The sequence below is a fragment of the Drosophila busckii genome, chromosome 2R (assembly GCF_011750605.1).
Source record: "Drosophila busckii strain San Diego stock center, stock number 13000-0081.31 chromosome 2R, ASM1175060v1, whole genome shotgun sequence".
Taxonomy (NCBI): domain Eukaryota; kingdom Metazoa; phylum Arthropoda; class Insecta; order Diptera; family Drosophilidae; genus Drosophila; species Drosophila busckii.
Window position 1 is genome coordinate 3,260,611 of NC_046605.1, and position 14,735 is coordinate 3,275,345.

Genomic DNA, 14,735 nt, shown 5'->3' on the forward strand with positions numbered 1-14,735 from the left:
ATTTTAAATAATACATTTGACGCTTTCATTTTAGCTAAAATGCTCAAGGCGCCGCGTTTTTTTTTTCTTTATTAACAACGCCTACCTTTTATGCTCTTTTGCCTTTTATTGTAATTTTTTTTTTTTGTGCTTTGTTGTCCATTCTTAATGTCATCATTAACTTTTCGCCAGTTCCGCATTGAACTTTGATTTGTTACAAACTGTGCGAGGCCTAAGCGCAAGTCAATTTAGATTTTTGTTGGGAAAGTGTTGCAATTAAAAATTAATTGCCCTGATGAAGTATTTGCTTCTTTTTTTGCTGTTAATTGACACGTGTTTTGCGCTCAATTTGCTTGTACTTAATAATAAATTGCATTTAACGCTTTTTTCATTTTAGAGTTTGGCTTTGAAAATGTGCACAAATTAATGCGTGAACAGGTATGTTATTAACTATTTAATTTATAATTATTTTATGCTTAATTCATATAGAAATTAAGCGTTTAAATCAACTATTTTGCCCTGCAGCTGGCCCAGAGTAGTTGCCAACAGTTTTATTGAAACTTGCCAACTCACATTTTACGCCTTTTTTTTATTGCAAGCTGTCAATGCACATGTATCTATATCTATAGTTCAATGAATATAAAAAGCAAACACATTGACAAAGCTGTTGCCAAAATGTAGAACATGGCAACAAACAAAATCAAAACCATTTTTACTCATTGAGCTTTTAAGCCGCTAAAAAGCTCGTTTCTGACAGCAAGCACATGTCATATATATAGTCTATATATATATTTTGCCTTTTTTTTGCCAACCAACACTTTTTTGCGCGCACTGATTTTTACTTTGATGTGCCAAAATAAATACTATAAGTCTATATATGTTGATTGTCGCGCTGCCAAAAGTTCAGTCATATCAAAAAAATGCATTTTTATATTAAAAATGCGAATAGAGACATTGCAAAATTTTTGGTTGGTTTGCTTAGCAGTTGACAGTCAATCGAAAGTTATAGCGAGCAGCAAATTTATGGAAATTGTAGCAATCAAAAATATTCGCTTAATTTGGAGCAGCAACTTAAGTTGGCAATAAAATCAGTCTTAAATATATATGAACGTATATAGAATTAAAGAAAAATCTCAATAAAAAATATTCTAAGTAATAAATAAATTCTAAATGGTAATGGTAATAAAAAAAATTCTCTTAAAATTCAAGTAAAAGTAGAAACCTAGAGAGATTTAAAGAAAAATCTTAATAAAAAATATTTAAGTAAATTTATATATAAAAAAAAATTAAGTGGTATAATAAAGGGGTAATAAAAAAAATGCTCTTAATATTCAAGTAAAGTTTTATTTATAAAGCAAATGTATAAACGTAGAGAGAATTAGATTAAGACTGCAGAAAAATCTCAAAATAAATATTCTAAGTAATTTTAAAATATAAAAAAATAAATTCTACATTGACTATTAAGTATAAATAAAAAATTCAAGTAAAGTGTTATAAATATATGAACGAGCATAAATGTAGAGAGAATTAGATTGAGATTGCAGAAAAAATCTCAAAAAAATATTCTAAGTAATTTTAAAAAATGAAAAGAAAAATAAATTCTACTTTGACGAATGGTAATAATAAAAAATGCTCTGCAGAAAATCAGAGAAGAATTTTTAAATATAAAAAAATTAATTCTACATTGAAAAAACATTATCTTAATTTTCATATAAAATTTTTTTAAGCATATAATAAAATAGAAAGAATTAGATTAAGAAAAATTCTAAACTAAATTAAAATCTAAATTCAATTAAAGTTTTATAAATAATTATTACATAACTACACTAATTTTGATATTCAAAGTTAGACATAGCTCCCAACTAGTCGGCAAACAATATATAAAGCAATTGTTTGATATTTTTCAGTTGATTTCTAAAGTTCACAAGCCCATTTTGGTTTGTAGCCTGCACATTTGATTAGCATGAGAAATTGTTGGCAGCAGCTTTAGTCAAATCAAACATAACATAACAAAATGTTAATCAAAAATGTTGCAACACTGAGTTACATGCATGTAACGGTAGTTTTTTGCATACAAATATTTTTGCTGCAGTTTTGTGGCTGCTGCTCCAAATCAATGAAATTTTTGCATGCATATTTAAGCATTTGCGGGTGCAAGCGTCAATATTGACGCACACAATGTTGCAACAAAAGTAGATTAAAAAAAAATATACATACGTGTCTAAAATTTAGCAATTTACTAACGAACTGCATAAAATATGAGCGAGTGAGTTATAAATAAAGAAAACTAAGCCTAACTAAGCAAAAGGTTTTTATGTTGGCCGTTGCGGCTAATGAAGCTATTAGTGTTGGCCTTGTTATTGACCAGGCTTACGCCATATTTGGTCATTTCAACAATGGCCCAAACAGGAAATTCACATTTTCCGCCAGCAGGCTACAGTCGGTTGCCAGTTTGTTTTTTTTATGCTTGAAAATGTTTTGAATTGAGAACACACACACACACACAGGCTGTGCCACAACAGTTGGTTGATTTCTGTAGCATTTCCGTTTGTGTTTCATTTTAATTTTCATACTCGAAAAGTGCTTTGACCAGTTTTGTAGTTCGCCTTGCCGTTCAGTACAGAAAATGAAATCAAATGGAATGAAATGAAATGAAATGAAATAAAATAAAATGTTTGGACTATTGGCGGAAGTGCGCCATAAGTTTATTTGCTGCCATTTTTGTTTACGGCGCGCGCCCAAAAGGCTGCTACAGCTTTTCGTAATTCCGCACACTGGGCCCAACTGGCTTTTGGACAAGCTTATTTTCGGCCCTTTATGCGCCATAATGTAACGGAAATTGTTCAACTTTTTAAAGATATAAATATTTAATTCAAATGTGTTGGGCGCCCTCCCCCCACCCCCCCCCCAACCCACTTTGCAGTTCAATTTAGTGTTTGTGAACTTTTCACCCGCACACGAGAGAGTGAGAGCAAAGCAGCTGCTGGGCCAGCCATTAATATTTTTCAACTATTTGCATAAATTAATGTGCGCACAAAATGTTGCCAAAATATGTTTCACCCGTCCCCCACACCCTGCCCCGCCTTACATGACTCGCTGGCTGGCAACTTGCTCTGCTGTATGTGCGTGTGATGATTTTAATAGCGATTTAAAAACGCCTCAATTTCAGTTTAGCAGTTGGCAAAACTAAAACTTTTGCCAGATGAATTCGAAATGCAATTACACTGCAGCAGCAGCAGCAGCAGCCCAAAAGCCTTAAGCGCAGCACATAGCATATAATACTTTCAAAATATATAACTTTGCCCCCCCCAACACAGACACGAACACGCGCTAATATGCAATTAGTTGCTAGTACAGGTAAAATGGACATTATGTCAGCTGCTCTGCCAGCCACGGCCATCAAAAAATTCATAATGCATGTGGCATGTGGCACGGGCTAGTGCTGCAAACTTTTACACACACACACACACAGAGACTTGCCATAAAGCTATTAAGGTTAGGCAAGCTTAGAGAGCGAGGCACTGAAGCTTTAGTTAGTGTGCTTGGCATTTTTAATTGTTAAATATGTAATTTTTGCATTTTAGCAACTAAACTCTTAAGCCACACAATTTTAAACAATTATTTGGACTGGCAGTTTAATCAATTTAAGTTTTTAAAAATGCTGCAAGCATTAAAATATATTTTTAGCTTAACAATTACTTTTTTAATAATGCCACATTATATTTTATTAATTAATTTACTATCGTGTTTTCATTAAATTATATTTCAATGTCACAAATTTGTCTACTAAATATGTCAATTTTTTAATTTATTTTATTAATTTACTTTAATTGCATTGATATTCATTTTCTATTTTCACAATTATTTTTTTTAATAAAGTCACATTTTATTTTATTTATTAATTTACTTTTGTATTCATTTTCTGCATTTATTTTCATTAAATTGTATAACTATATCACAAAACTTGTATTAAATAAATTCTCAGCACCCAAAAGCTTTGCAATTATTTTTTCTGGCAGCTTAATCAATTTAAGTTTTTAATAATGCTGCAATTTATTTTATTAATTTACTTTAACTGCATAAGTATGTATAATATTATATTTCCAGTTGAAAAATTAATTTTTTAACAATGTGACATTTTATTATATTAATTAATTTACTTGCTTGTTTGCATTGCTGCATTTATGTGCATTAAATTATACTTCCACATCACAAAATGTGCTACTTCTTCAATTAAATATGTAAATCAAAGCAAAACGCTAAGAAATTCTCAGCCCCAAAAAACTTTGCAATTATTTTTACCGGCAGTATTTAACTTTTATCAATTTACTTTAATTGCATTAGCATGCATTATATTTCTAGATCAACAATAATTATTATAATAATTAAATTGTTTATTTTATTAAATTGCTGTATTTATTTTCATTAAATTATATTGCTATATCACAAATTTGCTACTACTTCTACTTAAATATGCAAATTCTCAGCACCTAAATTTTGAAATTATTTTTTTCTGGCAGCATAAACAATTTAAGTTTTTAAAAATGCTACAATTTAGTTTTATTAATTTACTTCAATTGCATTAATATGCATTATTATACTTCTAGTTTAAAAATAATTTTTTTAATAATCCCACATTTTTTTCTATTTATAAATTTACTTGCTTATTTGCTTTGCTGCTTTGATATGCATTAAATTATATTTCTCTAACACAAAATTTGCTACTACTTCTACTTAAATAAGTAAATCAAAGCAAATTGCTGTTAAGTACTCAACCCCCAAAAACTTTGGTGTGCAATTAAGCAAACATAAGCACAAATTATATTTAACAGCAACTAAGTACATAAGATTTGTCAACTTTAAATTCAATTTACACGCACTAACAGCCGCAGCACATGGCTGCTAATCATAGCACGTGTAAGTGTGTAAGTGTATGTGTGTATGTGTGTGTGTGTGTGCTGGGAAAATGAGTTGACTGGTAATTGAGTTTTTAGTAGCTGTTAGCGGTGCTACGCCAGCTCTTTGCGCCACTTAGTGGGTAAAAGATGCACACACACCATAAACACACACACACACACGCACACATACACAGACATACACATACATGTATAGACTGCAGCAGCGTTGGTTGCATTGTTGCAAAATGAACGACATGCTCACACAGGCGGCTTACTCATCTAGCGCTACATATATGTGGTTACACTCACACAAGCAGACACACAAAAATCACGCATACGTACGTATGTGTGTTGCTGCTGCTGCTGCTGCTGCTGCATGCGGCAAGTTAAAGTTTCACAGCGGCGCAAGCCAAATCAAATTTGCACCAAAAACCAAAGGTAAACTTTGAACGCTAGTGGCGGACATTTGCCAGGCATATATACCCACGCATATATCTATGCATATATACACATACACATATGCTAACTGTTAGTTACAGTTGTGTGCGCGCATAAAGTGATTTTGAAAAAAATGCTAAACTATTTACTTTTGATTACGAATTCAAGCAAAGAAATATTTTGAAGTCGAATAAAATAAGCAGCTATAGAATTTTAAGTAATTAAATAAGCAATAATAATTATAAAATTATTTTTATGCACTAATCAAATGTATAACGCTTGAATAATAAATAATTCCATACTATGAAAATAAGAATAAATTTAAATAAATTATTATTATAAACTTTCTAAAAAACTATAAGTGTTCAAGCAATTAATTAAAAATGATATAAATCTAGTGCATAATTAAATAAGTTATATGTAAATTGTATGAGTGTCATAATGGATAAGAAAAAAAGACTCACGTTCGATTAGCAGAAGATCAAGATCAGCAGAAGAAACAAAAACCATGAAGTCCCACCGAGAAGACTGTAGGAAAGAGAAAAGAAAGAATTATTCTAGAACAAAATAATAATCTAGATATAGATCTAGAATTAACACAATGGGTCTATTAATTTCATTTAATAAAACAATCAAATGAAACACTCATAATCAATAATTCAATAATAATAAAGAGAGTATAACTATTAGTAAATTATTTTTATGAATTTTAAACAGACTAAAATAATTGTTAAAGTCTTAATAAGTTCTTTTATCAATGCTTCCAATGGATAATTCATTAATATGAAATTAGAATGTGAATTTATATTATTTTATTTGTATGCACATTTTAAAAAATGCTTTGAGAATTAATTACCAGCGAATTACTTTGATTGTCTTTATATGAAAATATATATATTTTGTTAAATGTTTTTATGCATATTTTTAAAAGATTTTAAATTGCATTAGGATTTAATTAGCAGCGTGTTTCTTAATATAAATAAATTTCTTTTATGCATTTTAAATTAAATTTTTTAACATATAATTTTTGAAATATGTTCACACTGTTCCCATTTTTTTGACCATCACTGTACGTGTGAATATGGTGGGTGTATGCAAACTGTACGGCGAATTCTCACGTCGCTTATTTGGTAATTTACGCGAGTGCGAAAATGCATTGCGTGTTTGCCTAACGGCAGCGGCAGCAGCGACGTTGCAACTTCCCATGTGTTAGTTGCCTGCCAAAGTTCATAAACTTATGCACACACACACACACACACACATACGTTAGCATAGAAGCGAACTTAATTAAGTTATCAAGACATTTAGAAAAACTTGAAGCCAAAAACTGTGACCGAAAAATGCAACTGCAACTGCAACTGCAACTTGGGTTTGAGGCAAGCAATAAATTCGCATAATAAATGGGCAACGTTTAACTATGTCAACAACAGCGAGAGCGACGCAGAGCAGAGCAGCGCAGCGCAGCAGTGGCAGCAACATAAGTGTGCCAACAAATTTGGCATGCAAGCCACAAAAAAAAAAACTAAATATATATATATATATATATATACAAAAGTCGCTTTACCTGCTTGCATAAAATGTTAAGCAGTCCGCCACAGGCTAAAGGACACTGCCAGGCTATTGTTGTTGCTGTTGCTGCTGCTTGAACCGTCAGCAGCAGCTTTGAAAATAACAAAAATTATGCTAAATAGCGTAAAGCAGCTTTTCCACTGAAACTGCAACTGCAACTCAACTAGCAGCACAGGCCACTAAATTATGAGACAGTTGGCAGGCAGCACAGGCGTGTGGGGCGTGGCTGCTGCTGCTGCTTTTGCTAAGCGACAATGTCAATGCGGGTCACCAGCAGCAGCAGCAGCAACTAACGTTGATGACTTGCATAAAAGCTTCCACCAAGCTAAGCTACGTGCCAAATGTCACAATATGCTGCACATAATACGCTATGTATGGAAAAATTAACGGTAACTTGAAACAAAACACGCTTACTTAACTAACTTGCAATAGCAGATTTCACTAGAATTTGAAATGAATAAAATTTATAGCTTATAAAAAGATTTTGCTGCTTTTAAATTTGTTAACATTTTTTTGAATATTTTTATTACCAATTTAAGCCAAATAAAATTCCAATTAAATGTTATAAGCTCTTAATTAATTATGCTTATTATCTTTTCATCATAAGCTACTAAAAATTCATTTGATTGATTGATGATTAATTTTAATTGATTTGAAACAATTGCTGCAAAAATTGAAAGCAAAAGCTTTGCTTTATTATTGTTCTTCGCAATTTTTCTAAATAAAAGCATTTTATTTAATGATTCAAATACAATATTCAATACAAATTTCACACGTAGCTTCAATGCTGTGAACACAATTGTTCGAAATTAGGTGATTTCATTGCTAAGGTTGAGGGCAGACTAAGTCACATGGTCAGTCAAAAGAATCGCCCACCCATAAATCATACGATGGTCGTTCTCTAAGCAACAAATCGTACGACGTTCGCTCTCTAAGCGACAAATCGTATGATGGTCGCTCTCTAAGCGACAAATTGTTCGATGGTCGCTCTCTAAGCGACAAATCGTACAATGGGCGCTCTCTAAGCGACAAATCGTACAATGGGCGCTCTCTAAGCGACAAATCGTACGATCGGCGCTCTCTAAGCGACAAATCGTACGATGATCGCTCTCTTAGGAAAAATTGAGCGATGCTCGAAGCAGCGAAGCGATCGAGGTCATACGAGCGAAATAGACGGAGCAGCGCTGCTTTCGCTAAATAACAGATATAGCCCATGCTGTTGCTTACGTTCTCTGAGCGACTGGCGCTCTCAGCTTCGAGACTGTGATCAATGATGAGTAAGGCATGGCAGGTAGCCCAGCCAGCAAGCGAGGTCAGTCCTGTTTGAACTGCTGGCAACTAAACAAGCAGTAAACGAGTTGCTAGAATAATAATTAAAGCAACTACAAAGCTTAAACAATTACTAAGCTGCACGCAGATTTGTTTAAAATAGTCAAGCAATGTTTGTCTTAATCTTTATTAGAGCTTATATAGTTTTTATATTAACTATAATGTAAATCAGCTGCATGAATGCAATTTTAATCAATTTCAAATGTTATTAACTCTTAAGCTAAGCCCCACTTAGCTTTTCAACTGCTTGTGCATTAAAGCCACAATGCAAAATCAAAATCAAGCCGCAAATTAAAAGACAACACATGAGAACATTTCTTTATAACTAAACGTAGTTAGTTTTTTATGTCATCAAACGCAAGAAATTGATAAACTGTGTGTGGGAGCAGCAGCAACGACTCCTTGGGGCATTTGTGCGCAACAACAACAACGATAACAACAACAACAAAGAAGTGCGCACGGCAATTGTGACAGCCAAATAGAATCTTATCTGCGTGGCACGCGTTTAAGCGCTCCCCAGTTGGCCAGCAGGCAATAGCAGTTGGTGCTAAGCATTGTTAGCGCCAAAAAAAAAAAGAAGAAAAGTGAAAAAAAAGCCAAGATACATTTGGTCGGTTGGTCGGTCGGTCGGTCGGTCCGTCGTTCGTTCATTCGTTTGGCTGGTTACACATGAAAAATGTTCGCACATACAACATTTTTCGCCTTTGGCTCAAAAGCTGCTGACTGTTCACACGCTCGCTTGGTTGGCCAACTGGTTCGAGCTACGGCAGCAGCAGCTACGGCTTTGGCATTAAGCGTACGGCAGTGTATATATGTGTGTGTGTGTGTGTGTGTGTGTGTTGTGCCTTGTTGTTACGCTCCTTTGCATTGGGTTTGTTTGCTGTCTTGATGGCAAATGTGTGAAAGTATGTGTTGCCAAATACACTGCAAGAAAAATCTAGACTGCAAAGCATATAAAGCAGTTATGGCAAATAAGAGTTAAAAAAACAGCTGCTTTTAATTAAAAACTATTTTAAATCTAATTAATTTGGTTTGATTTAAATAAAAAAAAATTATAAGCTAAGAATTAACACTAAATTTTTATTATAAAAATCATACATAAGAATTGTTTGTCAAAATATTTTTTAAACAAGTCTGTGAACTTCAACCGAATTTTTATTTTAAAGCTTATGCCTGCTTTAAAGTGAAGATAAATCAAAGTTTTGCACACTTTTTTGCAGTGTATAGCGAGTTAACCCTTAGCCAGGGCTCAGGCTTAGCTCAGCCCGCACCTGTGTCCCGCATTTTGCAGCTGCAGCTTTCACTTTATCTCTTGCCCTGTTAGCTGTCTGTCCAGCTGTCTCTCTCACTATCTATCTATCTCTACGTCTGTCCCACTGTCTCTCTGTCTGTCTGTCTAGCTGCATGTGTATGTGTTTAATAGACGCCACCTGGAACATGCCTCTTGCCCACACTGCTGCTGCTGCTCCTTGCCTGAGTAAATGTAGCATATTTTTTAACAGTCAAGTGTTGATGTTGCTGCTGCTGCTGCTGCTTGTTGTTGAATTTTAAAATGCAATTTAATTTAGATTTGAGCCATAATGTTAGTTGCTCAACGAAGCGCTATGACTTTATGATAAGCTTAATTAACATGACTAATGCGCTAGAGTGAGAGTCCAGCTGAGTCATGGCGCAGTTGCAAAAGCAAAAAAAAAAAAGGCAAACTAAATGTTAACTAATGAGCTAGCGGCTAATCAGGCGCTCAGCCTACACTTGCTAGTGGCGGCAACTAAAACTAATTTAGCGCACACAGCCACACACACACACACTCATAGATATTACGTATACGTATGCAGTTGACTGATAAAGCTGAAGAGAAATTGTGCCAGTCATAACTCAAAGCAGCGACGCGCCACGCGTGTCTGCATTATGGCCATCATTCAAAAAGGACACTGCCTCCTGCTGCTAAGTATAATCATAAAAGTGCGGCCTAATCCTTTCACACACACACACACACATAGAGCGCTCATGGCCACTAACTCTAACCAAAGAAACGCATTTAAGCATGAAAGGATGCCCAGGCATTTGTTGTAAAAGGATTTTGCGCACCTTTCAAGGTCCCAAAGCTTCACGTTTTTTTTTATACATTTTGTTGGCTATATAAAGAGGCTAGGAATGAATGCCAAGTCCTGTATATGCTGATTGAAGTGAATGAATGAATGCATATATGCCAGTGCCAAGGACTGTGAGCCAAAAGGGTCAGCCGTTACTAATCAGCCACAAGCCTGGGCTAGGCGTCAGTCCTAGACAAGTTTTTTGCTCTCTCTCTCTCTCTTGTCTCGTTTGGCTCTTCACTCGCTTTTTTGTGCCTCACTTGTTTTGATTATAAATTGAAAAATTTGCCTGTTGTGCAAATTTCGAGGAAAATCAAAGTGTTTGCTTGGAATTTGCCTTTATAGTTTTTTTTTTGTCACTTTTTTTTTATGGCATTTCCATATGTCGTAACCCCGGAACAGGCTGGCGAGGCGGTCAAGCGCAAAGGCCGCTTGCCCAAGTGGAAGGATATGCTTGTTAGTAACCAAATTTTAGCAACAATAGCCTCAACACACACAATAGCAGGGCTGGCAACTTTTTGACACTTTTAAGTTCACACACACACACACACGCAAACATTTCTTTTATGCGCTCAGGTTGTAGCTAAGAGTGTAAGGACTTAAGTAATCGATACGCACCTGCTTTTATTGTTGAATGTAAATTGGCAAAATTTCAGCACACATTTTTGATTAATACCCCCAAAAAAACGCACTTAACAAATACACAAGCACTTACAGCATGACCACAAGCAGCTGTGAACCATTTGATTAATGCACTTAAAAAAACACACTCACACATATTTTAGTAGCTGCATTATTGAAGCACATTATCACTACAGCTGTTAACCACATTATTTAATAAATGCACTGCAAAAAAAGTACAAAAAATAAACACAAAATGATAAAAGGACTTTCACAAAACACGTGCTTACAATATGATCTGACTGCCAGGGCTAGCGACAAAACGAGCAAGCTATCGATAACATCGCAGCTTAATTTACTTATCGTCTCAGCAATGATTGTGATTTGAGCTAAAAGCTTATTCATAATAATTTATTACGCTTTATTTAATGCTTAGCACTTATTAAGCACATTAATTAATAAGTTCACTGCAAAAAGAGAACAACAAAATGAGCACCAAATGATAATGCGACTTTGACATTCACAACGCACGTGCTTGCAATAACATTTGACTGCTAGCAATAAAACGAGCAAGCTATCGATACATCGCAGCTTATTTTACTTATCGTGCTACCAACGATCGCTATTTAAGCCAATAGCTTATGCGTCAAAATTTATTAACATTTTAGAAATATTTAGCATGCACTAGCAAGTTAAATAGCCAAATTTAAATAGCCGTTGCTTTATTTAGTTGCTGCTTCTTACTTTGCTGGGTCTTACAACACTGCTTTAAGTCAAAGCGCAAGCGCAGCCAACTTCGCGTAAACTTGTTTTATTTTCAAACGCTTAACGTCATAATTTTTGCACACAATGAACTATAAATTGCAATCCAACGTGCGTCTGCAGCCTTTGGTGCTATTCCAAATCATTGATGCCTACGAGCGTCGCTCCCAGTGCGCCTCCATGGCAGTGGGCACTTTGCTGGGCAGACGCTGCGGCGATGTAATTGAAATCACCAACAGCTTTACGGTGCAGCACAAGGAGCAGCAAGTGGGCGAGCTGGAGCACTTCAAGCTGGACACACAGTACGCGACGGAAATGCATGAGCTCAATCAGATGAGCTATCCGCAGGAGAAGATCATGGGCTGGTTTAGTACTGGCAAATCGCTGTCGCGCTCCGCAGCAGCGCTGCATGTTTACTATGCGCGCGAATCGGGCGAGGCGCAGCCGTTACATTTGCTGGTGGACACAACGTTGCGTGGCGGACGCCTCAATACGCGTCTCTATTGCGCTGTGACAATGGGCGTGCCAGACGGCACGCGTGGCTTGATGTTTACGCTGCTGCCGCTGCTCAAAATGGACATCGATAGCGACGAGGCTGTGGCTTTGCGTTTTATGCAAAAGCAAGTAATGCATCCGACCAAGCAGCTGGGACGTCTGCTGCCCGAGCTGGTGAGCGTTGTGGACTCGCTGCGCGAAATCGAGCTCAAGCTGGACATGGTGCTGCGCTATATTAACGATGTGCTGGCACGCAAACGTCTGCCGGACAACAATGTGGGACGTGCGCTCTACGATGCGTTGACTTCAGTGCCGCTGCTGGACGCCGAAGCCTTTCGCAGCGTCTTCAATGCCAATGTGCGTGACATGCTGCTCAGCATCACGCTCAGCAGCATGATCAAGACCCAAATGGAGTTGAGTGAAAAGCTAAGCTGCCTGCCAAATCATTAAGCGAGCACAATTTGCAATAAATAATGTTAAAGTAAGCAGCTAATGTTAACTTTGCTGTCTTAACTCTCGATATTGTTAAGTTTTTTTATTCAAAGCATAGCAGGTAAAGTCAAAATTATATAAATTAATGTATTTTTATATACTAAACTTATGTTCTACTATATATAGAAGGCTGCAGTGCAACGATTATACTAAAATTCATCTTATAAGACGCACATTGCTTTTATTAAGGAATAGAAGCTTTTCTCATTTGCAAATCAAAAAGACTCCAAAGACTCTGATATACAAAACACAATAAGTAAAGAGCTATAGCTTCTTAATCAATGTACCGAGCTATGTAAAAATACTTCTAAAAGACGCCCAAGACTTTAATTGAGATATATAAGTCCGATCATCAGTATTTTTCCTGGACCAAACTAGAAGGAATCTCCATTTGGAATTCGAAAAAGTCTTCAGAGCTATTTAAACCTTAACATTACATTCTTTTAATTGTATTTAAACAGTTAATATGCTTAAACAATGAATATACCTGTATGTGCTGGCATGGCCACGCCCTTTAGCTTAACCAGCTGTATACTCTACTTAAAGCATGATAGCCAGCAGCAATTGTTGCTGCTGCTGCTGTTGACAACGTTGCAATTATGTATGTGCATGTATTTTTTTTTTGTTGCACGCTTTGCTCATATTTTTACAATAAATATATTACACAAGTGATAATGGCAGCGATTGCATAAAGGATTAAGTGTCAGGCCGCTGCTCCTACTGCTGCTGCTGCTGCTGACTGTCGCTCGTTGCTCGCTGACATTTGCTGTTTGTCGTTTATATTTAAGCTTTTATCAATGCGCAACCGAAGGACATTTGCTAGCGCCTGATAGCTGTTTGCATTTTTACTTAATTCCTGTGCAGCGATTTATTAATATATATGCACTATATATTGCAGTTGCAGCTGCTGCTGCTGCTGCTGCTTGTAATTAATTAAAATTACAATTTTTACGAGCTTGCAGCTCAAGCTAAATCAATTGTAAATTCAAATGCGCTAGACACACGCGCCATTTTGACAAATGATGGCAATCAAAATGGCGTTGCATGACGCTTGCTGCCTTAATGCGTCATGTTGCAAGCACGCAACGCCGCCGCGCTACGCAAATTTTAGTTTCCAGCTCACGTATACGCCACATTGGCGCACGCCAGCCAACAAGACATTGCAGCAACTTCTGTGCAGCAATTCTTCCTCCACTACGCTTCGCTTCGCCTTTTTATTTATTTTTGCTAATTAATGTCAAAAGCGTTTGAAATAGCTTAGAGGCATGCGTCGCGTAGCAAGTTCCATGCCACGTGTCTAATCCCTAGCAACGCCAACGCTGCATAACTTTGCCTCAGCCAAAAACTTGCTGCAAATCAAAGCGACAATTGTCGGTCTTGACCAACTTGAAGTCGTCGTTCGCTCGCTCGCTGCTTGCCCCACGTGCCGCACAAACAAACTTGCAAAAACTATAAAGCTCAGGCTTTAAGCTTATATAGGATTTATGCGCTACTGCATGTGTGTGTGTGTGTGTGTGTGTGTTTGTGTATGTGTGCGGCTTTTGTGGCCACAGTTTAGGTGTCAGTTGCAGGCGAGAGAAGACTAAGCGCCAAACTGTAGCCAAGTTGGCGCAGCTGCCAAAGTCAACTCAGCAATTGGCAGCAGCGCTGGCACGCCGGGCAACGCCTACTCCATTTGACTCACAAGCAGACTTTGGGGCAGCCATAAAATACTTGCAACATGTGTAGGCTGCGGCTACGGTGCACAGTCGCTAATGGAATTAATTAAAGAATGGCAAGCAAAATAGGATAGATATAAGCAAAATATAATTAGATAGAATGAGTATTTTATAAAATGTAATATTCAATAATAGGCAAAAATACAGAAAATATTTTTAAAAAATAACAACAAAATAATTCTGTAAAAGAATGTAAATTAAATTGCAGAAAAATTAAAAAATAATTAGAATGGCTATTTTAATTTATTCAAGGCATAAAATTATATAACAATAAAATATAATTCGGTACAAAACGAAAATTAAAAAGCAGAAAAAATAAAAAAATATTTAGAATGAGTTTT

The 14,735-nt window shown here is 35.9% G+C and overlaps 1 protein-coding gene across 1 annotated transcript; it reads left to right on the plus strand.

The window, feature by feature from the left end:
* The first annotated feature begins 11,625 nt into the window (after nucleotides 1–11,625).
* LOC108595499 (eukaryotic translation initiation factor 3 subunit F-2) lies at nucleotides 11,626–13,183 on the plus strand. Its single transcript, XM_017980751.1, has 2 exons — nucleotides 11,626–12,737; nucleotides 12,803–13,183. The coding sequence occupies exon 1, from the start codon at nucleotides 11,777–11,779 to the stop codon at nucleotides 12,632–12,634; it is 858 nt and encodes a 285-aa protein (XP_017836240.1). The 5' UTR covers nucleotides 11,626–11,776; the 3' UTR covers nucleotides 12,635–12,737; nucleotides 12,803–13,183.
* The last annotated feature ends 1,552 nt before the right edge of the window (nucleotides 13,184–14,735 follow it).

Coding starts and splice junctions, on each gene's coding strand:
- LOC108595499 (XM_017980751.1), top strand. CDS start 11,777: ATGAACTATAAATTGCAATCCAACGTGCGTCTGCAGCCTTTGGTGCTA.